Source organism: Pollicipes pollicipes, unplaced genomic scaffold, assembly GCF_011947565.3.
Source record: "Pollicipes pollicipes isolate AB1234 unplaced genomic scaffold, Ppol_2.1 Scaffold_4740;HRSCAF=5597_pilon_pilon_pilon, whole genome shotgun sequence".
Classification (NCBI taxonomy): domain Eukaryota; kingdom Metazoa; phylum Arthropoda; class Thecostraca; order Pollicipedomorpha; family Pollicipedidae; genus Pollicipes; species Pollicipes pollicipes.
The window spans coordinates 25,613,667-25,637,368 of record NW_023596545.1 but is presented as its reverse complement, the minus strand read 5'-3'; the positions used below and the strand labels follow the sequence as shown (position 1 = coordinate 25,637,368).

General features: G+C 58.9%; 2 protein-coding genes across 2 annotated transcripts in view; both read right to left on the bottom strand.

The window, feature by feature from the left end:
* Window positions 1-6,990: 6,990 nt before the first annotated feature.
* On the bottom strand, window positions 6,991-9,073 carry LOC119098096 (Fanconi anemia group D2 protein homolog). The gene is made up of 4 exons (XM_037221023.1): window positions 8,993-9,073; window positions 8,046-8,235; window positions 7,411-7,560; window positions 6,991-7,170 (listed from the first exon to the last, which is right to left on the bottom strand). Exons 2-4 carry the CDS (start codon window positions 8,205-8,207, stop codon window positions 6,991-6,993), a joined length of 492 nt encoding a protein of 163 aa, XP_037076918.1. The 5' UTR covers window positions 8,208-8,235; window positions 8,993-9,073.
* Window positions 9,074-9,952: 879 nt separating this feature from the next.
* The window catches only part of LOC119098094 (Fanconi anemia group D2 protein), a 14,535-nt gene continuing 785 nt past the window's right edge, over window positions 9,953-23,702 (bottom strand). Inside the window, exons 2-15 of the mRNA XM_037221022.1 lie at window positions 22,452-22,616; window positions 21,043-21,222; window positions 20,341-20,438; window positions 18,715-18,880; window positions 17,924-18,072; window positions 16,624-16,723; window positions 15,194-15,267; window positions 14,170-14,307; window positions 13,431-13,695; window positions 12,919-12,947; window positions 12,220-12,427; window positions 10,870-10,947; window positions 10,046-10,205; window positions 9,953-9,969 (exon numbers count right to left, since the gene is read on the bottom strand). Coding sequence (XP_037076917.1) covers window positions 9,953-9,969; window positions 10,046-10,205; window positions 10,870-10,947; window positions 12,220-12,427; window positions 12,919-12,947; window positions 13,431-13,695; window positions 14,170-14,307; window positions 15,194-15,267; window positions 16,624-16,723; window positions 17,924-18,072; window positions 18,715-18,880; window positions 20,341-20,438; window positions 21,043-21,222; window positions 22,452-22,616 — 1,827 coding nt within the window. The remainder of the gene's footprint in view (window positions 9,970-10,045; window positions 10,206-10,869; window positions 10,948-12,219; window positions 12,428-12,918; window positions 12,948-13,430; window positions 13,696-14,169; window positions 14,308-15,193; window positions 15,268-16,623; window positions 16,724-17,923; window positions 18,073-18,714; window positions 18,881-20,340; window positions 20,439-21,042; window positions 21,223-22,451; window positions 22,617-23,702) is intronic.

Here is a 23,702-nt window from a genome sequence, read left to right as displayed (position 1 = left end):
GTAAGAGACTGCTCTGACAAATTTTACTGGTTTCTAAATATGTTGTAATAACGATACGTCTCTATATCTCGCATACATTATATATAATATATAATATATTATATATGTAATGTATATAACGCGGCATCGATTGGTTACATCATGTAGCTTAGTTATGATCTGTACTGAATTACCTCTACCTCCAACTTCCTGATATGTCAAGCGTTTGCTGGTGAGCGCTTGCTGAACCAGAATACAATTATGTACATTTGTCTTAGCCCGTCCTCGTCTTGTTTATTTTTCCGCGGATTGTTGGCTATGCATTATCATTTATGATATGTTATGATGCAATTAGTGAAATCGCCTTCGCCGACCCCCACGGCCTTGACAGATTGATTTGATTGATTCAATGATCATATCTCAGGAAGCTTATGTGTTACATCTCATACTCTATACCAAAAGATACGCTATCCAATTTCCTACAGATATGCAATGTTCGGCAGTTCGGAAATATCCTGTAAAAACTTCCGCGAGGACAAACTGATCTCCATCCGAGCGCGTGTTGACCCGCCTGTAAAGGGTTAACAAGCTCGCTCGTTAACACGTCTGCTTAGGCGCTCGCCTATTTACGCACGACTGGGACGACCGACGGCCGGTGGCAGTGGTCTCACTTGAGGCCAGTGACATATGCGGGTAAGAAAAACGTGCCGAGCACTGCGGCTCCGCAGGCTTTCGCGACCAAAGTCTGCCGTCAAATACGAATTTCATGATTGGATGGAAAGATTGACAACCAGCCAACAAACACCATGGCATGGGCGTTGGTCTGCAACATCCGTCCATTTACATGTTTCGACTAAATCACTGAGCAGAATCCAACTGCTAACCGCTATTGTGTCCAGATATTGTCGAGCGGTAGCGAAACACCGAGTTGGACTTGATTTAAATTTATATATGAGATCGCGGGTCGAAAGCCGACTCGACCGGGTCGCACCCGGCTGCTCGGCACCTCAGTCAGAGCCTGAGCAGCCAAAACGAGCGACGCCCCTAGAGGGGTCGCCTTCGGGAGCTCGGCGCTGACCGAAATGGACGCCGCCCTGCCCTTGCTGCAGAGCGGCATAGCTCCCCAGCGCGTAGCGGCGCCTGTAGTTCGTGTGCGCAATGACTTGTAGGAGGCCAGGCCTAGCGGGTGGGCACGAAAGTGGCTGAATAGCAGCACCGACTGCAGAAGAGTGCAAGATTGCCTAACGACGTGTGTAAAGAAGTCACCATAATTGGCTGCGGGAGGACATAGAGTCTACCGTCTCTCTCCAAAGGTTTTTGGCCATTTGGCCGGTCGACAACGCCGTTCTATCTGCAGGAAATAATTCCGCAAAGCTGGTATCAGTTGGACGTGCTTACGGACTATCTACAGCGGTGTGGTACGACTTACCGATCTGCAGGTTGATGATTGGGAATGTGACGATCAACACAGCCGCCTTGTACAGCACGGCGGTGCTGACGAACAGCAGCAGGTAGACCCAGTTGTCATTCATCAGCGCGTCGTGCCGAGGCCGCATTTGGCCCAGCACATACTGCACGGCCGAGAGGTGCAGCAGCAGCTCGGCCGTGCGACAGTGGTTGGCGACGTCCGCAGCCTCCGTCGCCGCCGCCACCGCCGCCGGCAGCGGCTCAGAGTCGTCCTTCTGTCAGAGCGAACGACGACGGGCGTCACACGGCGGCGACGGGACAAAATCTGCTTTGGACACCGCGTCCGGCGGAGAGACGCCAGCAAAGACATTGTGACCTGACCCAGCCCCACCTCACGACACAGGCCAGTCATCGAGCCGGTCACCGGGGCGGAGCCTCGGGACTCTTACAGACACGAGACATCCCTGGCAAACCCGCACCGTGGACCAATCACAGCTCTGCTTGCGGAGACGGCAAGAGTTTTGTTCGGGCTTGGGCGGCGGTGCTCCGATTTGGCGAGGAGCGGTAGACTTGGGAATATCATTTCGGTATTTGAGGTGGCAATTGTGGAGTAACTAGACGAAAGGAATGGGGTACAGTCATTTTAAAGCTCCCTCTCTGCGTGGGCCACTCTTCCACCGACGACTATTCACGCTGTCGCCCATTTCTCCTGCATGCATCTCATGGGCATAAATATATTGAGTGCGATAATTCTGTACTCTTTCAATTATGTGCTTGTGCTCATACATCACTCAACAACTTCTTGTGCAGTTCTTAAAAGTGACTTCACTGCCACGACGCCATGTGGTGACCAGCGCTCTCTGGGCGTCGGTTATGCATCGCGTTGAACAGCCCATGGCAAAATGACAACACGGTCCGAATGAGCGCGCAGGCACGCAGATCCTAATCTTTTACAGATACCATCGAAAGAAAATGTTTCGATTTTTAACGAGAGGACCGCCATAAATAAGCCCAAGGAAACCAAGGCAGTATTGCAGTCCTAGACGCGACCCTCACGGCAAGACCTTACACACCGTCAACGGTCACGCGGCTAAAACCACGGCAGCCGTATGGGTGTGGCTAATGCGATGAACAATGACCACAGAGATGAACCAGTTTCATCAGCCGAGCGGCTCGGCTGTGGAAAATGGTACAAGGTGCTAAGAAGGCAAGGCACGAGACAAGCCATGTTTCAAGAATGACATCTGCACGCATTATAACCTCGCACTCAAGCCTTGCAGCAAAACTTCCCTCGCGCGTAAACTGTTGACAACGCGGCAACACGGCAACAATCCTCAAACCTTAAATCCTTCCTTCGCGCCCGCCTCCTTGCCGGGCGCCTTGGCGCCGCCCTTGTCGGAAGTCATGCCGACCACGCACCGCCGCCTTCGGGTCCCGGCACGCAGTGTCGCCCAGCTGGCGGCGGTCACCTCTCGATGACCTCACCTCACGTGACACCGCCGCGGGCAGGGCAGCGGCCAAGGTGACCCCGGCGACCCGTGGCCGGCGCCAGCGCTCCGCCAATCAGAGGCTCCGGCTGCGAGCCCCTTGTCAGTGATATTTTGAGTCGTACCTGACGTGTGCGGTTTGTGGGTTTTTTCGCTGTTCCCAAACTATTGTGACACACTTGCTGTGACGTTATCGGGCGCAGCTTGTAGACGGCGTTAAAAATCACTCTCAATCAATCATTCGTTCATTCTCGTCACGTAACCGCCGGCCCGAGCAACGTGACCTATGTGCTATTCATGCGTGCCAGACTGGCTTTTGCAATCAAGAAAACAGGCACATCCAGCACAAGCAACACAAACCAATTAATTCATAAAACGAATGGAAATGTACCGGTTATAATGTACAGACTATACTGATCACTGGTTTCGTGTGCCTTGACGTTTGTTGAATGCTTTGTTGGGGGTCGGCGAGGAATAATTCATGAACGATTTCTACCGCAACTGTTACACGTGGCCAAAACAATGACCAAATCGATGGAAAGACTACCGTGCATGATAATCTTGCACGTGGGGGACGACTGATCTTAACATAACGCGCCGATCCGTGAAAAACATTAATAACCAGCCGGTAACTGGTTTGGTCAGAGCTCATAACTTAAGTCAACGGAATCGATGAATTTGCAAATATTTTCAGCGTTAGCTTTGAAACGAGTTTTAACGTGCAAATATTCGGGTGGATATTAACAAAAATAAACAGGACCACACGCCAAAATAATTTCCATGGTTTACTATGTCTCAGCCAAGGTTTCTAGATCACTTTCAAAAAGGGTGACCTGTTCCAGATCAGTTTCGAAAAGGGTGACATGTTCCAGACCAGTTTCGAAAAGGGTGACATGTTCCAGATTAATTTCGAAAAGGGTGACATCGGTCGCCTTCCGGCCGATTTCTAGCATACTTAGCCATAGTTCGGGTGGTTTTGAGACGTTTTAATGAGTTGTAAGCGGGTATATCCGCCTACACCATGTGTCTAGTGTCGCCTTTTCATAAGCCCCTAGCAGCTGTGATCTGACAACGGCCTTAAAAACGCAGCAACCGGTGGATTGACCTTGCAAGTGTCAGAGCGTGCCGCCGTCCACAAACATCGACCCATACTGTTGCTAATGATGTTGTTCACCTCCTCCCCCGTCAGATTTTGTTCGTCTGATTTCTTTCCGGCGCTGAGTGGGCGATATGTGGACGCAATTTCGACCCATTTTCTTCGGTTTTTTTCAGAAGTTAAAAAAGGGCAGCCTGGGGATGAAGATGCAGCCTGACCTATGCACAAAATCCATTTCACTCGGATTTTGACGGTTCCATTATGAGATTTTCAAATCTATGCCACAGATGAAAAAAAACTTGCATTATTTTTTTCGAATATCTGCCCCCGTAGCCCAGTCGGCTCGAGCACCTGCCTCCAACGTGGCTGGGTTGGTTGGTCCTATTCGCTTCGACGCACCCTATTGGCTCCTCACTGGGATGGCCCGCGGCCAGTGACAGCAGCCACTCGCGGTCAGGTGAGGCCAAGGGGCGGGGCTGAATGTGCCGAGCATTGCGCCATGTCATACTTTCGACGCACAATTCTGCCGTATAACTGAAATTACACGATCGAATAGTGGTGCTGGAATTCGCACGAGCGCTGCTTAGCGTGAGCGTTGGTTCCAGAAACCCATCCAGTTGAAATGATTGGACTTAGTTATGAAACAGAAAATGTACCACTTTCAAAAGACGTTTAGAGAATCAATGCATTACAGGCCCTCTCACCGAAATTCTTTTCTCTCTACGCGCTTTTCTCTCATCTAAATTCTCAACTCCCCATTGGCGTTTGCGTTGGTTCTATTCAGTTCAACTTCCACGAGCAGGGCCCCGACAGGAAGCGGTTTAGGTGTCTGCGTAAACCCCTGCGCGCGCCGGGACCCGAACCCGGACCCTGAAACGCATTGCAGCTGAATCATCCGCCGGGAAAAGCGTGCCGGGGCACCTTTGGCTTCATCGCGTTCCAGGTCCCAGGCGAATTTCAGGCGGCTAGATCCATCGGAGACCATACCAGCCAATAGATCCACTGAGGAGAGGCGTGTCAAACGCCGGCTGGCAGTTTGCTCGCGACCGACCGCTGCCACTATACCTAGGCTTAGAAAGTCAGCCTAGAAAGTCGCCACCGGACATGAGAAAGATAGGCGCAGGGCTCGATTCAGGAAAGCATGAATACATCTACGCGATGGCCGTAAAAGCCGACCATCTCCCCCACTTCGGGCTTCTGTTATCTCTGGCTAATAGTGTTCTTCTTTATAACAAACGTGAGGCGTATTGTCTTCAATCGAACAGGACGTGATGATAACTAAAAATAACACCATGCGTGAGCGTGATCCCGAGCGAGGCTGTTAGACAGCAGAGATCACCGGTGGCCAGAGCGAGCCGACTGGAGGGCCAAACAGCGCGCCAACTTCCGAGACTCAACCAAACACGCGCGTTTGGTATTTGTTGTGCATTGTCTATTCGGAAAAGCAAGACCAGACGGAACGACATCAACGACTGCCAAACCATCGTGCACAGCGTTTGCGCAAGGCTCAACCATTTCACTCTGATCTCACCTCGCATGGATCACTGCGTAACTCTCAACGAACAGCCCGAGCCAACGAGCGCGCACACACACACACACACAAGACGAGTGACATGAAGGCGCGGTAAGTTCGGCGCGCGTCTGCATCAAAGCCCCCGCCACTCCACGCGTGACGTCACCACGCGACCACCCCTCCCCCGGGGCCGTCCCCGCACGTACACTGGTCCGAGTCCCCCGTCAGCAGGTGGCGTGCGAGGGTGCTCAGTAGGCGTCGCTGATCTCGGAGTCCTGCTGATCGGCTGCCGGGGCGGGACGGTCGGGCGAGCCGGAGCGCTCGTCCTCGGCGTCCAGGTCCACGTCCGACTCGTCGGCGGCGCCCTCCTCCTCCTGCTCTTCCTCGTCGTCGCCGGACTCGGCGACCGTCCGCTGCGACTGCCGACAGTGTGCGCCCGTCAGGGGGCGACCGAGCGCGCGCCGCCGCCGGCCGCTGGGCCGCCGTCAGCGGCGCGGCCAGGCCGACCGACGGTGGCCGCGCCACCGGCCGTCGCCGACTGACACCGGTCCGCCGACGACAGCGCACACCGACGACGGCGGTCGGGATTCCCAACGCGCACGCATGCACGCACGCATACGCACGCACGTGTACACACACACTTGGCTTCGTGTCCATGCAGTAAGCTCTCTTTTGGGGACTGTCCACACAATGAGCTGTCTCTTTCGAAGACTTGCACATCCAAACGTCATCCGAGGAAACAATTCATCAGGGGCTACACAAGGTTCAGCCAGGGGTCAGGGGTCCCAGGGGGAGGGGGAGGTGGGACCACAACAGGTTTAGGCGGGGCCATGTCTTGGACTCCCTTGGTGACGCTCTTGTGCCCAGCTACGCTAGATTTGGGTAAACAGCCTAAAGAAAGCGAGCCAACAAGTCCCCCGCCCATCGGCAGCCCCCAGCGACCACACGGCAACCGCGCGCGAGTGCGAGCTCCTACACAGCGGCCGCTCCGGCACGGTCGGCGTCCCGAGCAGCGCTGCCCGCGCTTGGAGGCTGCGGCTCCGGCCCGCTGCCGCTGCCGCTGCCGCTGCCGCTGGCTCGCCCTGTACCACGAGGTCAGCGCAGGCTGCGCGGGGCGCCTACGGCTCCGGCCCCCCTACCGCTGCCGCTGGCTCGCCCTGAACCACGAGGTCAGCGCAGGCCGCGTGGGGCGCCCGCGGCCCCGACCCGCTACTGCTGCCGCTGGCTCGCCCTGTACCATGGGGTCAGTGTAGCCGCCGCCGGACGCCGTCAGAGCTGTCAGCCTCCCCGGACAAACGGCGACGTTACGGTACAACGGCTGTCTCTCGCATGTGTTTCAGCTGAGCGAGAGACAGCAGTCAGTGGGACACACCGACTGCTGTCCCATATAGTCACCATTGCTACTGCAGCCCTTAGAGGGTGATCGACGATCATCGGGATCAAGACGATTCGAGCGCCGTAGCGCCCCCCCCCCCCCCCGCCCTCCTCCTCACATGGGGCGCAGCCCGCTACACACGCACCTGAGAGAGGATCTCCTCGCCGTGCAGGTCACGGTTCTTCAGGTTGCCCATCCAGAAGGCGTCCGTGCAGCCGTTCAACGCCAACATGGCTTTGACACGGAACACGAACGACTCGAGGCCCTTCTTCAGGAACGGCACGTGGTTCATCAGCGACGCGTCCTTGATTCCCTGGCGCGGCGAGCCACCGGAGAGTCAGCGGCCACATAACGCCACGATCCGATCGACAGAGGGGATCACACGGTGATGTGGGGAACCATAGGCAGCTACCTGTCACATCAGGCGACGACCACGCCGCCACGCAGGTTAGGGGAACGTTGGACGCCCGGCTCCTATAACCAGACCCCAGCGATCCACCGCCAGCATGAGCCCGCAGAGCGCCGTGACGGACGGACGTCCCAAAACAGCTACCTTGGAGTGGTTGCACACGTGGTGCAGGTAACGGGCGCTCAGCTGGAAGTTCTTGAGAATCGTCAGCACTTCGTCCTTCTGCTGCTTCAACATCAGCTCCAGCATGGGGATGGCGTGACGCACAAACAGGTCCACTAGCCGGCGGGAGTGCTGCGGAGATGGGGGGGTGGCGCGAGATAGGCGGCAGTCGCAGCAGACAGTAGCGGCAGCAGCCCCGGGAAAACCGCCAGGGAACGCTTCACATAGAAAACGATGATTTACAGTCACCTGAGGGCCTATCAATCCTGAAAACGTTCCATTTTCTCAATAATTCAACCCAAATAGCAGCAGGTGGGTGAGCATCCAATGTGGTTACTGACGCAGGCGGCGGTTTCTTGCAGGACTCGTCATGTGCCGACCAAACAAGGTGCTCAGAAAACATACTCGTCGGGCAAACCAGCACGAGGACCACACTTCGTTTGCTTGGCCGAACATCAGCAGCGCCAACGGAACTCGAATAACCTTTCCACGTTTGCAATAGGGTCATCAACTGCAAAAGCAGAGGCGCTTAGCTATTTGACAGCACCTCACGCAGGCCTGCACGCTCGCCGGCACCACCGTCGCATGAACGATACGGTCCAGTCCAGCTTGCTCACCTTCAGGCAAACCCCGACGGCGCTCCGGCTACTGAACACCTTGAGGCAGCCGACCAGCTGGTTGAAGACGCGCAGGGCGGCCGCCCAGAGGTCGAGCCGCTGCTGCTCGGGCCGGCCGGCGGAGACCGCCACCCGCATGGCCTCCACCAGCGACACGAACATGTCGCGGTAGTAGTGGCCGAACGTCGCCCTGCGGCAGCCAGACGCCGCTCAGACAGGCTGGGGGCCTCCGACAACCGCACCGGAGGAGGCGCCAGCGCGCGCAGGCGCAGCAGACTGGCACAGGCATGCAGGGGGGCACCGCGAACTGGAGCGAGCAGACGCGGCACAGACACATCAGACGGGACGCTGACGAGCACAGACAGACGGGCGCCGACAGCTTACAGGCCACGCACTGACACAGGGGGGGGGGGGGGGGGGCGGGCTTGACTGGTGTGGGCAGGCGGGGCACTGCCCCAGGCAAATGGGGCAGCAGACAGGGCACTTTCGCTGGCACACGTTGCGCCAGCCACATTTGGCACAACTAGACGGGGCGCCGGCGCCGGCAGACGGGGCAAGGGCACGAACACGCGGACACTCACATAAGCAGGCGGAACACAGGCTGTCGGCCAGAGCAGCAATGAGTCAAGTGAATACGGACACAGGTCACAGGCCGGTGCGGCTGACAGAAGCGAGCCGGCAGAGAGTCTGGAGCGGCAGACGTTCAGATCAGGAGCACGCAGACATGGGAGCACAGACCGGCAGAGGCTAGACGATGCCCCAGACGGGCCGCTGACGGTAACATTGCACAAGCCGCTGTCTGTGTTAAACAAACCGGCCGCGACTGTCGATAACGCCACCCTGCACCAGCCACCTCGGAGACACAGTTGCGGCCGGCGCAAGTGAGAGGGCCCGCCTCTGTGGCGCGGCTGCCGGCGGCCGGGGTGACCGCGCCGCGCGCCACTGACTTGGTGAGCGTCGGATACGTCTCGGAGGCTGGCTCGCGTCCGGCTGACTCCAGCAGCTCGGGCAGCGCCGTCCGCGCCAGCCGGTCCAACCGCTCCAGCGCCGAGCCGCGGCCGGCCAGCAGCAGGCGCAGCAGCGCGTCCACCCGCGCCCCGTAGCCGGCGCCCGCCTCGCGCGCGCCAGAGCTGGCGTACCACTCGCGCTTCAGCAGCGACTCGACGCAGTCAGCTGTCGGCGGGGCGCGGGCCGCCGGGGGTCAGCTGGCGCGGCGCTCGGGAGTAATGGACGGCGTCGGCTCGGCAGCCGGATCCGGCACGACGCGGAACGCCAGCTCACATGACAGATCAGGCGGGAGGTCAAAAACGGGCCTACACGAACAGCTGACCATTGCTATCAAAGGGAAGTCAGGTAGGCGTTACAGTAAAATACTTGTTAAACCTACATACGGCATGACATTGTCAACAGACAATGGCGTTCGCAGACCAAACGGCGATACGTCCCATGTTGTCGGCGACGCCTAGGCCAGCAGGTTTTCTCTCCCGCGCCCTCTTGACGCGCCCGAAACAGCGCAGCGTAGCGCCGTCCCCGGTGCAGCCGCCGTCTCACCCAGTGTCTTCTGCAGAGCGGGGTCACCATCCAGCGTCGCCAGCGCCGCCAGCGTCCGCGATAGGTTCGCCGCACACTCGATCCGCGGCAAGAACGCCGCGTGCTGCTCAAAGAGCGCGAAGGCGCGGCCGGCGGCGGAGCCCTGCTGGCTGGTGGTCAGCTGGCTGCGCCCTCCGTCGCTGAGGCGCAGGTTCGCCACGGCGTCTGCGGCGGGAGAGACGCCGGTCACGGCTGGCGCCCGAGCGAACCCACGGCCAGCGCTCGCGGCCTCAATCGCCATCGCCATGAGTCACGGTCGACGCCGGCGCGGCGGACAGCGCAGACATCGTACTAAACCCAGCCACGTCCCTCGACCATCAGTGCAGCCGCCGCCCTGCCGGCAGCCCGGCGAACGCTGCGAGCTTGGACCGCGGCGGCGTTCGACGTGGTCGCCACCGCCGGCCACTGACCGTGCGCCAGCTGCTGGTTGTCGGGCTCGGCCAAGCCCGGCCAGGAGAGAAGCAGCGCCACGATCCGGTACACGGCCGACAGGCAGCCGGCCAGCCGGCTCGGCTCCTCGCCGAACATGCCCGGCCCGTCCAGCACGCCGTCGTTGTCCGCTATCTGCGACTGCGAGGACGCGGCGTGAGCGAGCGGCGGCGGCGACAGGTAAGAGAACACGCGTCGGGGACGGGCCAATGAGTAGGCTCGTCTTCCACTTAAGGGTTCGTATTTGCAAAAGGGAGTCAGTTACCACGAGCAGTCATGCCATGGCACCACGCGACATGACACAGAGCGACCGGTATGACTCTGCGAGTACGCTGAATGCGATCATAATCTCGCGGTTTGGACCAATGTCCAGGCGGCAAACCACACTCATCGACGACGTTGTTCGGAGATCCAACCGAGCAAACGATTCCTGCAACTCAATTTAGCAAGTCTGCGTTCCTAAACTAAGCGATCATGGTTCCAGAGTTTGCTATCTGGTACTCAAGGAGCATGAAATCCACTAGCGTGTCTAGGCACAGCTCTGCGAGAGCCAAGTTCGAACAATCCAACATACTGAGGGACCAATAGTCAGTGCCAACTCGACATAACACTCCGCGTCAAAAGAACGCTAAGCGGAGACTATTTCGTCCACTGGCCCCACAACAGTCTGCGTTTACGATGTTGAACGAAACCGACTCCAGCTACTATCCTAGCTACCAAGATCGAAATGTAATGCAAACACAGGACAACGTGAGCCTGGCGCCGCCATCTCTGCCAGCATCCCGGAATACACTCGGCTGCCTACCCTGAACATGCCGACGATGGTGTCGGCGATGAGGCTGAGCGGCTTGAGCAGCGTCACCGCCTGGCGGGCCACGCTGGCCTCCGGCAGCAGGTCCAGGTGGGCGAAGCCGAGGCCTCGGCCAGCGGCGGCCGCATGCATGGCCGCCAGGCCGCCGGCCGGCGCCGCAGACAGCCCGCCGCTCCAGCTTCAGCGTCAGGTCGTCCAGCAACAACTGCAGCTCGCTCGGCCGAATACAGAACTGCCGGCGACGCCACTGGTGACGCGCGCTGAACGGCGGAGAGGTGACACACAGCAAGTGGTGTGACACAGCAAGCGGTATGACACAGCCAGCGGTGTGACACAGCCAGTGGTGTGACACAGCCAGCAGTGTGACACAGCCAGCGGTGTGACACAGCCAACAGTGTGAGACACGATGTAACACAGACGGCGGAGAGGTGACACAGCCAGCGGTGTGAGACACGATGCAACACGGACGACGTGGAGGTGACACAGCCAGCGGTGTGAGACACACGGTAACACAGACGGCGGCGAGGTGACACATCTGGATGTGTGACATAACTGGTAACGCAGGTGACGGAGAGGTGACACAGCCGGTAACACAGGCAAAAACGCTTCCCCTGACACGGGCTGCGCCTCCGACGCATCAGCATAGCAGGGAGGAAGGAATAAGTCGACACATAGACGAATGGAAACAAGCAATGGTGGGTATATGACAAACCAGCATAATAAGTTGTGGGCACATAGTCTTTGCACATTGGTCACTTTTCGTACTTTACGACGCACCTTGACTTGAATGCATTACTACCTTTAAAGTTGCAAGCCCATTAAGATTTGACGCATAGATGACACCATATCCTCTCAAACTGGCTGGTGATGCCAGTTGGCGTTCACACAAGCCCCGGCCAGTGGTGGCCACCCGTTGTGTGCCGCGCCTCGGCCGGTGGTGGCCAGCCGTTGTGTGCCGCGCCCCGGCCGGTGGTGGCCAGCCGTTGAGTGCCGCGCCCCGGCCGGTGGTGGCCAGCCGTTGTGTGCCGCGCCTCGGCCGGTGGTGGCCAGCCGTTGTGTGCCGCGCCCCGGCCGGTGGTGGCCAGCCGTTGTGTGCCGCGCCTCGGCCGGTGGTGGCCAGCCGTTGTGTGCCGCGCCCCGGCCGGTGGTGGCCAGCCGTTACGTGCCGCGCCTCGGCCCGGTTGGTGGCCAGCCGTTGTGTGCCGCGCCCCGGCCGGTCGGTGGTGGCCAGCCGTTGTGTGCCGCGCCTCGGCCGGTGGTGGCCAGCCGTTGTGTGCCGCGCCTCGGCCGGTGGTGGCCAGTCGTGTGCCCGCGCCTCGGCCGGCGCGCACAGCAGCCGCTCACCTCCTCGCTGGTGTTGTCTGTGAGCGAGAGCCTTCTGTAGAGCAGCTTGTACACGTCCATGTCGAGCTCGCGCAGGAACGGCCTGTAGCCGCTCAGCTGCGGGCCGGGCTCCTCTGGCGCCGGCGGCCGCTCCTCGGCTGTCGGCTTCTCCAGCTGGGTCAGCCCGCTCTGGTTTAGCGTGCCGTTCGGCGACTTGGCCTTCCCCTTCCTGCGATGCCGCAAACGGCGGTGGTCAATGCCCGCTATGTCCGCGACAGCAAGGACAGCGCTCAGAATGTTCATACGAATGGCACTGGCAATCTTGGGTTTTGTGTACATCCGTTATTTAGTGACAACACTCATTTGAAACGTCTAGCGGAAGCAATGCATTTGATATCAAAATATAACCAAAATTACAATTCATCATCTCAGCCTTAACCAAAGATTGCCCGGTCGTTATGGAAAGATAACATGGAAGATCCGCCAGGTTCCACAAGGGCACAAAACGCCATCTACACACTTCAGCAGACTTCTGCAGCCTGAAGCCGATGGCCACAGAGGTAGCTGAGTTAATCAAAAGTCTCGGACCTTTTGGGTGCAGGCTTGTGCTTCTTGGCGGCGACGCTGGGCGGCGCTGGTGGCGTGTCGGCGTCAAAGATGGCCGGCGGCGGCACGAAGCCGGGCACGAGCGGCAGGCAGCGGCTGATCTGCGCCTCCAGCTGCAGCATCACGCGCAGGCGCAGCACGCACTGCCCGACACACGGCCCAGATGGAGCGTGGTGCGAAGCCCGAGCGCGTCCGTCACGCCGGCCCCGTGCCCGGCGGCCGCGAGGAGACGCGCTGGCCCCACTTGGGATCATCCCCGACCAGCGCTACTCGATCCCGCAAATACGCAACGCGACAGAACGGCACGTGGGAAGACGCGGGAGGTTCTAGTACGGCAAGCTGTCGACGGTAGCTGACCAATGGCATATCGGAAGACATACATTGACAGTGTGCTCGCCTAGCCCCCGCCCTCCCCCGGCGTTGTCATGTACGAGATTAGGTCAAAAGGAAAGCTATAAATCGGATAAAGAAGGTAAAACATTTGGATATACAAGACAAATAATGAAAACCAGTCCGCAGCTAGTGTGAGCCCAGTCCAGAGTCTCTCCAGCTCAGATCCAGTTCAGAACAGAGCGCCGGCCAGACCCAGTTCAAACCCGCGCCGACCGCTCCGCGGTCCCACTCACCCGTCGTTTCAGCTCCTGGTCCTTCTGCGTGGAGAAGGCATTCAGCAGCTCGCGGAAGAAGTTGAGACAGTGGAAGAGGGCGGTGAGGACGGCAGCGCGCAGCGGCGGCGCCAGCGTGGCGAAGCTGTCCAGCGCGGCGTCGGCCGGCAGCAGCACCGGGCAGCCGAGCAGCGCGTCCAGCTTCTCCATGTCGCCGCCGTCCAGCGACGCCACGCACATGCGCAGCAGGCGGAAGTGCGCGCAGAGCGTCACCAGCCGTTCGCCGCTGCCGGCGCGGCGGTGTCACACGGGGCCGAGCCGACCGGGCGGGGGCCGGGGCGCGCGCGGCTCGCCGCTCTGGTTAGCGGCGGCCGGCGACGGCGGTGGCCCCAACACTCGGCGGAAGGATAAGGCGCGTTTGACTTTGGCATGCTTATGCAGGGGCAGGCACAGACGTGTAGACACGGATGTGCAGTTTGTATCCGCTGTACGGAGGCTGATGTGCCACAGGTGTGACGTCACCAATGCGATGCCGTCCGACAGCCACACCGTGACTAGAAGCAATCCACTCACATATACCACGCACTGATGACGAGCTCCCAAAACTTGATGGTGACAACAGGGGCCGTTCATCGCACGCTCATCCTGTAGTCCAGATGGCAGCACCGCGAACCGGTCTGTCCTCTGTGCACAGCCGCTGACGAGGTTTGGCGCCAACATGAGCTCAGTCCAGAGCCAGCTCACGCCGGGCAGCGCTTACCTCTCCAGTACAATGGGCATGATGTTGAGTGCGATCTCGCCGACCGTCGGCTCTTCGAGGCCGTGCTTGAGCGCCAGCTGCAGGGCGTCACACTGCGGCTCGCTGTCCGGCAGGTCCACCACGAACGTCTCCTGGAACCTGGCGCACGGCAGTGTCCGTCACAGCAGGCGCCAGGCAGGGGCCGCGAGGGTCGACAGACGAACAGTCTTCCCACGCTGTCCGCACTGTCTGTGCGTAAGGGCCAGGTATCAAGTACGCGTACAGTACACAGCGACCAACACAGGATCAGAATTATTATGATAGACCATCGCCGGCAGGAAGCAGCTGAACCAGCCTTACTCTCCCATCCATGTAAATAAGTTTTAGATAAACAAAAAGGCCCACAGTCACAGCACGCTTCGGCCCCACATTCCTTTGCGGTTTCAGCAGGAGAGGTCGCATACGAAAATAAACTGTGACTTCTGGACTTTGTGTCATCTAAAACTACTTCTGGGTACAGGCATGACAAATGTTTTGTTCCCTGCTACTGCTTGTTGACTTTCAGATATGCAATGTAGTCCCTCAACTACAGAGCTCAGGAAACAAACTCGGCAATTTTAAGCAACCACTCGGAAATTAAACAACAAAACCATACCAAATCCTCAGCGATTCGAAACACTTTGATGCATTTTGTCCAACAAAAAGCGCACGAAAACGGGTATCATGCAGCCACGGCACATAGAAGACAGCTCTCCGATACCACACATGGGCTGACGGAAACACCAGACATGAAGTGGCCGGTTAGTGCACCACATATAGTGTTTCACTGACATGCTGCACTGTCACACGTGTAAGATGAGTTGCCCTTTGCGACACCAGCTCGGTGGTGCTAGGTCGTGACAGATCTGATGCCAACCCTGACAAAAGCAGCGACCACGTGAGTCAAAACCCCCACACGGACTGTCCCCCGCCAGAGACGGCCACAGGGCGCGACCACGGGACAGCGGGGCGCCGCCCCCAGTCCGTCGGCGGCACCGTCACCCACTCGTCCATCAGCTGGTCGCGGATCCAGTTCTCGATCTTAGCGTCGAGTCCGGCACGCCAGACCAAGCTTCCCAGCTCGTCGAGCAGGAGGCCGCGGCGGCCGGGCGCCGCCGCACGGCCGTCTGCGCCATCTGCCAGCAGCTGCCACCGTCTCCCGCTGGCCGGCCGTCGTCAGCACGATCTCAGAAGACTTGCCAGTGGGCGCACGGGGTCACGCCACCGCAACGGAGGGTCATCTCATCCCACACGGGCTTGACGAGGTCACGGCGAATGCTGTTCTTTTCTACGGCCGCCCACGTCGCTTTGCGATTTACATACAAATGAAGAGGACATCGCAATAAGCTTCTTCGCAATACGACCCAGAGGCCGCTGCGGCACCGCACCACACAATGCCCATGATGTTCAGCACTACCAAGACCGCACAACACGCCTCCACCAATAAGAGTGCATCAATTATAGCCATACTGACCTTTGCAGGCTTATTCATATCAATAGTTGGAACAGGCAAACGTTAATGCATTACCCGCTCTAAAGATAGCCTGGTTCACGCATACGTGAATGCTTCTACCAAACGCCATAAAGTCCAGCATGCGACGAAGCCGCAAGATACCCTGCACCCAAGACAAGAAACTGCGAACCGAACACAACTTCTCAACGAAATTTACACCACATACGTAATCGCCGTGGTTTGGCTGCTGTGGCACCATCCACGACAAACCCATAACAATAAAATACAGCATGAGGGGTCGAACGACTGCGAAATAGGGCACACATGCAAAATAAAACAGCCAAACAAGTGGCAATGCAGACCTTGGCCAAGAGCCGCACTACGACGCCAGGTACACTGGAATTTACTTAAAACAGGACAGGCCAGGCATGAGCTAACGTTCCACCTAAAGCTTCGCGACGAATCTTCCTAGCTACATTATACAACCATTATCATCACAAGCCAGATTCGAGTTGGGGAAACAGTGCACAAGCAACCGAAACAAACACTGCTATATAACATAATCTCATTCCTCACACCCCAAACACCTGGGGTTCACTCATTGGTAAAATGCCCAACATTAAACTAATCTACTGAGCACATTGCGATGCCTGGCGGCCTCGGCCTCAGCACCAGCGTTAGTGCAGGGGTTGCCGCCTCCCATTTCCAAAACTGGGTCATACAAAACTGGCCAATTCGAGCCCGTCAACTGTGCCCCGGCAACTGTTGCAACTGTGAACAGGCGGGCCGGGAGACAAAGCCACAGCGGTCACCGGGGGACGCAGGTCACGGATGGGGACCGGGAGACAGATATAGCAAACACTCAGGGGACGCAGGTCACGGAGGAGGACCGGGAGGAGGACAGACACAGCGGTCACCGGGGGACGCAGGTCACGGAGGCGGCCGAGAGACAAGGCGGGCCGGGGAGGGAGACGTCGGCTCACCTGGCTGTCCCCGCTGCTAACGGTGGTGGTGCTCGTGTCGCCGCTGTTCTGCCGGCACTTGATGGCCATCAGCACACTGATCACGCCCAGACGCTTATACCTGGCGACGCGGGGCGGGGGTTAGACGCTGCCGCCGGCCCGTCTCGTTACCGTCTGTAACCGCGACGTCCATACACTGAGTGACGGCATGCAGGCCGACAACCTGCCCAATGCTGTATGACGATTAAAATCAGTTAAGATCGGTTTTAACATCACACACTTAAAGATACCTCATCAGGCCAAAGACAGTGGGTGACTCCTATTGAGCATAACCAACGTTGTTTAGCAGCTGAAGAAAACCATCTTTTCAACGATTAATCTGTGTCTATTTGATAATGATGATGAGATTGGGGTTTAGGGCGCATCGTGTCTGACAAAAACTGACACGGCACAGGTGCACAAATGTTTCGATTCCTTAGACATGTTGAACTCTTGCATGTTTATCAACAGACAAGGCATCCCGATAAAACTGTAATGTTGAAGACGAAGAAACGACCTAATGTCACGTTCGCCACTCTGCCTTTAAAACAAGCGATGCGCGCGATTTCTGTTTCGCCTCTTGCTCGTTCCGTTACGAGGCTAGTTACCCACAATCAAAATCCGGCTGGCGAACGCACCACGGCAGCCTAAAAGTCCTTTCTCAATCGATTCGTTCTGAATGACTTCCAAGGACAGTTGACAATTCGGAGTCACTCCTCGAGCAAGCTAGCCAAGTGTGACCTGAAACCCCACCGTTTTTGCCAGACATGACGGAAAAGGATCATGGGCTGCCGTACCATGCCGCCGCAAGGCCGTCCCAGACCAACCTGAACCCCTCGTGCCGGCCTGCCAGCTGAACCTTTCCATGCCGAGCGCGTAAAAGATGGGGCCCGCTCAGCGAGCATGACAGATTTCACGTCTGGCATAATTCCGGGGTGCGTTTTTCAGTTCCAATCTGACGCACCCGGACTGGACCACGGTAAGTCCATGGTACCCCTACACACGAGATCTAATTTCGGAGTGAATCAGCTCCACATCCCCAGGCCCCATCAGGATGCGGTTCCAGCCCTGGCTCGTGCAGTTTACGTCCTGTCTCAGTTCGGCAGCCGCGTCCCGTCTGACCTTGACTTGACCCGGTCTGGACCCGGTCTGCCTGCGACGGCAGCCGAGCGTCACCAGAGACCATTCCGACAGGAGCCCGCGCGTGCCCGTGGCCGGCCGGCAGTCGGCCGTCAGCGCCATGACCGGCGGCGCGCTCTGCCCCACCACTGACCGCTGGGACGAGCTGGCCAGCTGCTTGTGCACCAGCAGTCTAAGCTCGTCGCCGACCGAGGCGGCCTCCTGCGGCGCGCGGAACGCCAGCGTGCTCAGCACCTCCATCAGCTGGCGCGCCTCGGGCAGCGTCAGCTGGTCCAACAGGTCCAGCCAGCTCTGCCGACAGCGGCGCGTGGTCACTGCCGCACTGTCGACAGTCACCGCTCCGCAGACGGCGACGGACAAGCATGCGAGACCGGGACACTGTTGAGCGCCGCACCACAAGCGGGGTGCGTGACGCCGTGACTTGAGGTGGGGTACAATGTGAACGTAACGCGGCTGTCGGAGGCCACACACCCGTTGACAGACGTACAGTGACACATGCTGGTTGGACCCGGATACTGGAAGTCGGCCCACGCACTGACTTCCCAGTCTTGGTCAGGAGAGCTGGCCGACACCTGGCCGATCTGTCTGTTTCAGCACAACTGAAGCCACCACGAAGCATAGCGCATGCATGTAATTCCAAATTCATTCAAACTGATTAGCTATATGGCCTCCAGTCATGGCTAATACATGAAAATGCGGCCCACATCGTAAATGTGTTCCTAAAAAGAAAACCTCAGTGGGCAAAAGCTCACACCATAACCGGATCTAGTGGCTTAATACAACATTTTAATAACGTGTGTCAATGGTCTCCCAAGGACAGCGAAATATTCAAAGTTCTATTAACCCCATTTTCAAACCCTTAGAGCACACCGTTCCCCTATCATCAGCCATGTCGCGACACTGTCATGGCGGCGGTTGCCGGGCTGTGAGCACCTTGAGGAAGCCGGAGTACCGTGCCAGCGCGTCGGTGTTGTGTTCGGCCAGCGTCTGGAAGAGCCGCAGCGCCGCCTGGCGCGTGGCCGGCGGGTCGCTCGAGTGCGAAAGCAGGCCGATCACCATCTCCTGCTGGTGGAAGCCGGAGAACGAGACGAAGCCCAGTCTGTCGGCGACGGCACAGCCCGTCACGAGCCGTCCCGCTGCCGCCAGCTGGCGGGTATGCACTTGCAACGTTTCGGACTAACAGGGCAGTTTCAGCGTATCGGCAAGCTTAAAGTTAAGGCTAAAAAATCACAAAGTTAACAGAGCTAGGGCCAAAAGCTAGGGCTAGGGCACTACAGAGCTAATTAGCTACGCACGAGGCACAGCATCATCGCCCATTTCAGAAAGAACTACGCAGCGTGGCTTGTCGAAACAATTCAACCCAGTTATAAATACGTGCAGTAGAAACCCCTTCCAATTCGCATACCTGCCTGCAATAATTACATACGAAACAATGGCAGACAGATGCAGTTGGATCATCATCGCACTTATTCGGAACAACACCTGGCCAAAAATATCCCGCATGACGTAACACGCTAATCTTAGCCACGACAACGCTGCACACACACCCGACACCTCAAATTGGAGCCCAGACGCGCCGGCGAACGAGGGACGGGAACGACCCCGCCGCCACATCCCGCTCCCGTCCCACAGGCAGACCTCAGTCCGTGACCGGAGCTGAGCCGCAGACCTCGGCCTATGACCGGAGCCGAGCTGCAGACCTCGGCCGTGACCGGAGCGGAGCTGCAAACCTCGGCCCGTGACCGGAGCTGAGCTGCAGACCTCGGCTCGCGACCGGAGCTGAGCTGCAGACCTCGGCCCGTGACAGCTGAGCTGCAGACCTCGGCCCGTGACCGGAGCTGAGCTGCAGACCTCGGCCCGTGACCGGAGCGGAGCTGCAGACCTCGGCCCGTGACAGCTGACCTGCAGACCTCGGCCCGTGACCGGAGCTGAGCCGCAGACCTCGGCCCGTGACCGGAGCGGAGCTGCAAACCTCGGCCCGTGACCGGAGCTGAGCTGCAGACCTCGGCTCGCGACAGCTGAGCTGCAGACCTCGGCCCGTGACCGGAGCTGAGCCGCAGACCTCGGCCCATGACCGGAGCCGAGCTGCAGACCTCGGCCCATGACTGGAGCTGAGCTGCAGACCTCGGCCCGTGACAGCTGAGCTGCAGACCTCGGCCCGTGACCGGGGCTGAGCTACAGACCTCGGCCTGTGACCGGAGCTGAGCTGCAGACCTCGGCCCGCGACCGGGGCTGAGCTGCAGACCTCTGCCCGTGACCGGAGCGGACCTGCAAACCTCGGTCCGGGACCGGGGTGAGCGTTCCCACCTGTCAAAGATCTGGCCCAACCAGGCCAAAGACCCAAAGATCTGGCCTGGGGGGGGGGGGGGAGAAACACCGCCCATCGGACAGCTCTGGGCCCGCGGTCGAGCCAGGCTGCCGACCTAAGGCAAACCCAGACCCAGTCGGCTGCCGACCTACGGCAGGCCCAGACCCAGTCGGCTGCCGACCTACGGCAGACCCAGACCCAGTCGGCTGCCGACCTACAGCAGGCACAGACCCGGGCGACTGCCAACCCACCGGTAAATCTCAGCCCCGTAGTCGGAGAGGGACGGCTCAGAGCAGCGCAGCAGGAACGCCGCCAAGCGGCGCAGCGTGGAGATGAACTGCTTCAGCGTCTGCGGTACATCAGGGAGCACGTTAGCATCTGGGACCTCAGGTCTCACGACATCGCACCTGAGCAGGCGGTGGTGTCACCTCGCGTAGTGTCACCTCGTACATCCCACGACACACAAGGTGTGTGCATGTGAATATATGGCACGAGTGTGCAATCACTATCGCTGCAATTTGCGGATGTTATGAGTAAAAAAGAAATGTGGCACGCGCTTGCGGCCGTTACATGCGCTTTCGTCACATTTTAGTTTCTTTCATACAAAATGAGCGCGATGCGCGACGTCACGCTCCGTTTATGGAGCACCAGCGGCTGCATTGTCCATATTAGCCAACAGGGGCAACGGCGCAAATACAGTTCCCTTTAATACAACGTTGCACACACGCTAAAGCGAACTAGTCCTCCACAGACAAATCGGTATCGCTCACATAGCACACGAAAGCAGCTGATCTCAGTCTTCCCCAAAAAACGAACAAATTCACAGACGAACTGCAGAATGTGGCGATGTCCAGCACCGCCGGCGGAGTGCCAAACTGGACACACTGAGCGTGCGAGCACCGGCCGGCGTCCGACTGGCCGGGCCGGCGTGCCGTCCGTGGCGGCGGGCTCACCTGTGCGTGCGCGGCGAACGTGTCTCGCAGCACGGCGCGGCTGAAGTGGCCGGCGCGCACCTTCTTCCGGAGCACGGCCTCTACCAGCCGCTGGCGGGCGGGGGCAGTGTCGTGCAGCTGCAGCAGCAGCAGCATGTCCAGCGGGTGGTGCACCTCCGGCGGACAGACGGCGTCCAGCGCCTGCCGAAACAGGCCGGGCCGGCCGCAGGTCACCCACAGACGCCGTCAGCACCCGGACACCGGCACACGGCGGGGGAGGCCGCAGGTCACCCACAGACGCCGTCAGCACCCGGACACCGGCACACGGCGGGGGAGGCCGCAGGTCACCCACAGACGCCGTCAGTACCCGGACACCGGCACACGGCAGGGGAGGCCGCAGGTCACCCACAGACGCCGTCAGTACCCGGACACCGGCACACGGCGGGGGAGGGGCTGTAGGTCACCCACAGACGCCGTCAGTACCCGGACACCGGCACACGGCAAGGGAGGCCGCAGGTCACCCCACAGGACGCCGTCAGTACCCGGACGCCGGCACACGGCGGGGGAGGGCCGCAGGTCACCACAGACGCCGTTAGTACCATGACACTGGCACACGGGGAGGGGGGTGGGGGGGGAAGGGAGGGGTGCCGCCAACGCGTAGTCCATGAGCTTCGCTCGTTTTCGCAGCATGTTTTCGCAGTGGGCTGTTTCCACCATCAACGACAACGTCGAAAATATTTTCGAGGCAGGGCTGGCTACTTCCCTCTCATCTTTACCTCCTTCTTCTGCCTTCCAGCCGCCCCCGCTCCCACCGTGCTCCACTCCAGCTCGTATATAATGTGTCGACCATTTACAATGTAGACCATTACATACAATGTAGACCATTTTGTCAAATGCAACTGCTACGCACAAAATAGCAAACGATTCAGTAGATACTAAGATGACCACCAGACGTGCTCAATCCGTCAATGACAGAGCTTGAACCACGCTGCTGCAGAAAGAAATGCTTAGATCGCACAAACGCAGAAAGAAAAACCACGAGGCAGCCGTAACTAGGTACCACTGAACCACTGAATAAGAGATAGCAGCGACAATGACCCGCACAAGCACACGCAACCGACATCTAGCCCGAAAGCAGCAACGACGGACGGTATCATATCATCGTTACCAGGGCTTCGCACGGCCAGCCGGGACGGTCTGAGCCAGCACATGGCCATGTGCTCTACGCTCACCTAAACCAGCAGCACGGCGAGTGTCACGTGACCCTCTTAACCGGCTTCACGGCCCCATCAGAGCATCTCTCCTTAAGCGTGCTAATGACACTCCAACAATTTCCCACATGCACTTGGCACCCAGAGTGGAGCCCCCTCCCCCCCCCCCCTCCCACCGGCGACGATGCCGGCTGTCTTCGGCGCGGAGCGCACGCCCACCTTGAGCCAGGACATGTGCTGCCGCTTGTCCGCCTGGAAGGCGAACCTGACGTTCTGCAGCAGCGCCATCTCGTCGTTGGCGCTGTCGTCCGGGGCTCCGTGCCGCTGCGAGAGGAGGTCGGTCGGACGGCCCAGCCGCACCCGCCGCCGCAGGTCGGTGATCAGCTGACGGTGCACACCGCCGAGGGTCACAGCCAGGTCAGGCCTGGTCAGGGACGAGCTGGTCCGGTCACAGCCAGGTCAGGCCTGGTCAGGGACAGGCTAGTCCGGTCACAGCTAGGTCAGGAGAAGGCTGGTCCGACCACAATTAGGTCAGGAGAGGCCTGGTCCAATCACAGCTAGGTCAGGAGAGGGCTGGTTCGATCACAGCTAGAATAGGAGAAGCCTGGTCCTGTCATAGCTAGATTAGGAAAGGTCTGGTCCGGTCACAGCTAGGCCAGGAGCGAGCTGGTCATGCCATAGCCATATTAGGAAAGGTCTGGTCCGGTTTACAGCCGGAGATTTCACAAATTCTGATCTTTTCCTGATCGGACAACCGTTTATGGCAATGCAGGCTGAGATGGCAATGACCTCTAATGCACGTGTAAGCCTTTCATACAACCAGAACCAACATAAGAAGCATCAACCTACAGGCTATTAACAGCACTTCCATGAACTAATATTCGACTACAGAACGTAGCGGTAGATTCAACAGCATTGCGGCATGCTGTCATTCGGCAAATACACATCTAAGCAAACATTTCGCAAATTCCACACCTCGGCAAACTGACATTCAACTTTCCGCGTTTTCCCTTGACACGGTGGAGAAACGGCGGAGACACGTCGACAAGAAAACATTCGCCAAAACACATTCGTCCCAAAAACATTCGGTGGTTGATCCGGACAGCCGCTCCAGCGGCGGATCTGCCGGGTCGGGCCACAGCTCCGGTTACAAGTCAGCTTATAGCCTCGTCACAGGCGGCCGGTAAGCAGGTCGCTTTCCACCGAAACTTTCGGTCTCCCCCCAGCCAGGCTGAGGTGAGCCTGCCCCGGTGGCGGCACAGAGCTGCGAGCGGCGTCCCTCGGCGCCGACCTCCTGAGCGCGCCCCGCACCCTCGGCGCAGACCTCCTCGCTGCGTCACGCGTGCTCGGTGTCTACCCCTCGGCTCGGCCAGCGTCCTCGGCGTCTACCTCCCCAGCACGGCCCGCGTCCTCGGCGCCTACCTAGCACGGCCCGTGTCCTCGGTGCCTACCTCCTCAGCACGGCCTGCG

Coding starts and splice junctions, on each gene's coding strand:
- LOC119098096 (XM_037221023.1), bottom strand. CDS start 8,207: ATGTTCGTGTCGCTGGTGGAGGCCATGCGGGTGGCGGTCTCCGCCGGC. Junction 7,561..8,045: donor CCGTCGGGGTTTGCCTGAAG/GTGAGCAAGCTG, acceptor CCATCTCCGCAG/CACTCCCGCCGGCTAGTGGA. Junction 7,171..7,410: donor ACGTGTGCAACCACTCCAAG/GTAGCTGTTTTG, acceptor TCGCCGCGCCAG/GGAATCAAGGACGCGTCGCT.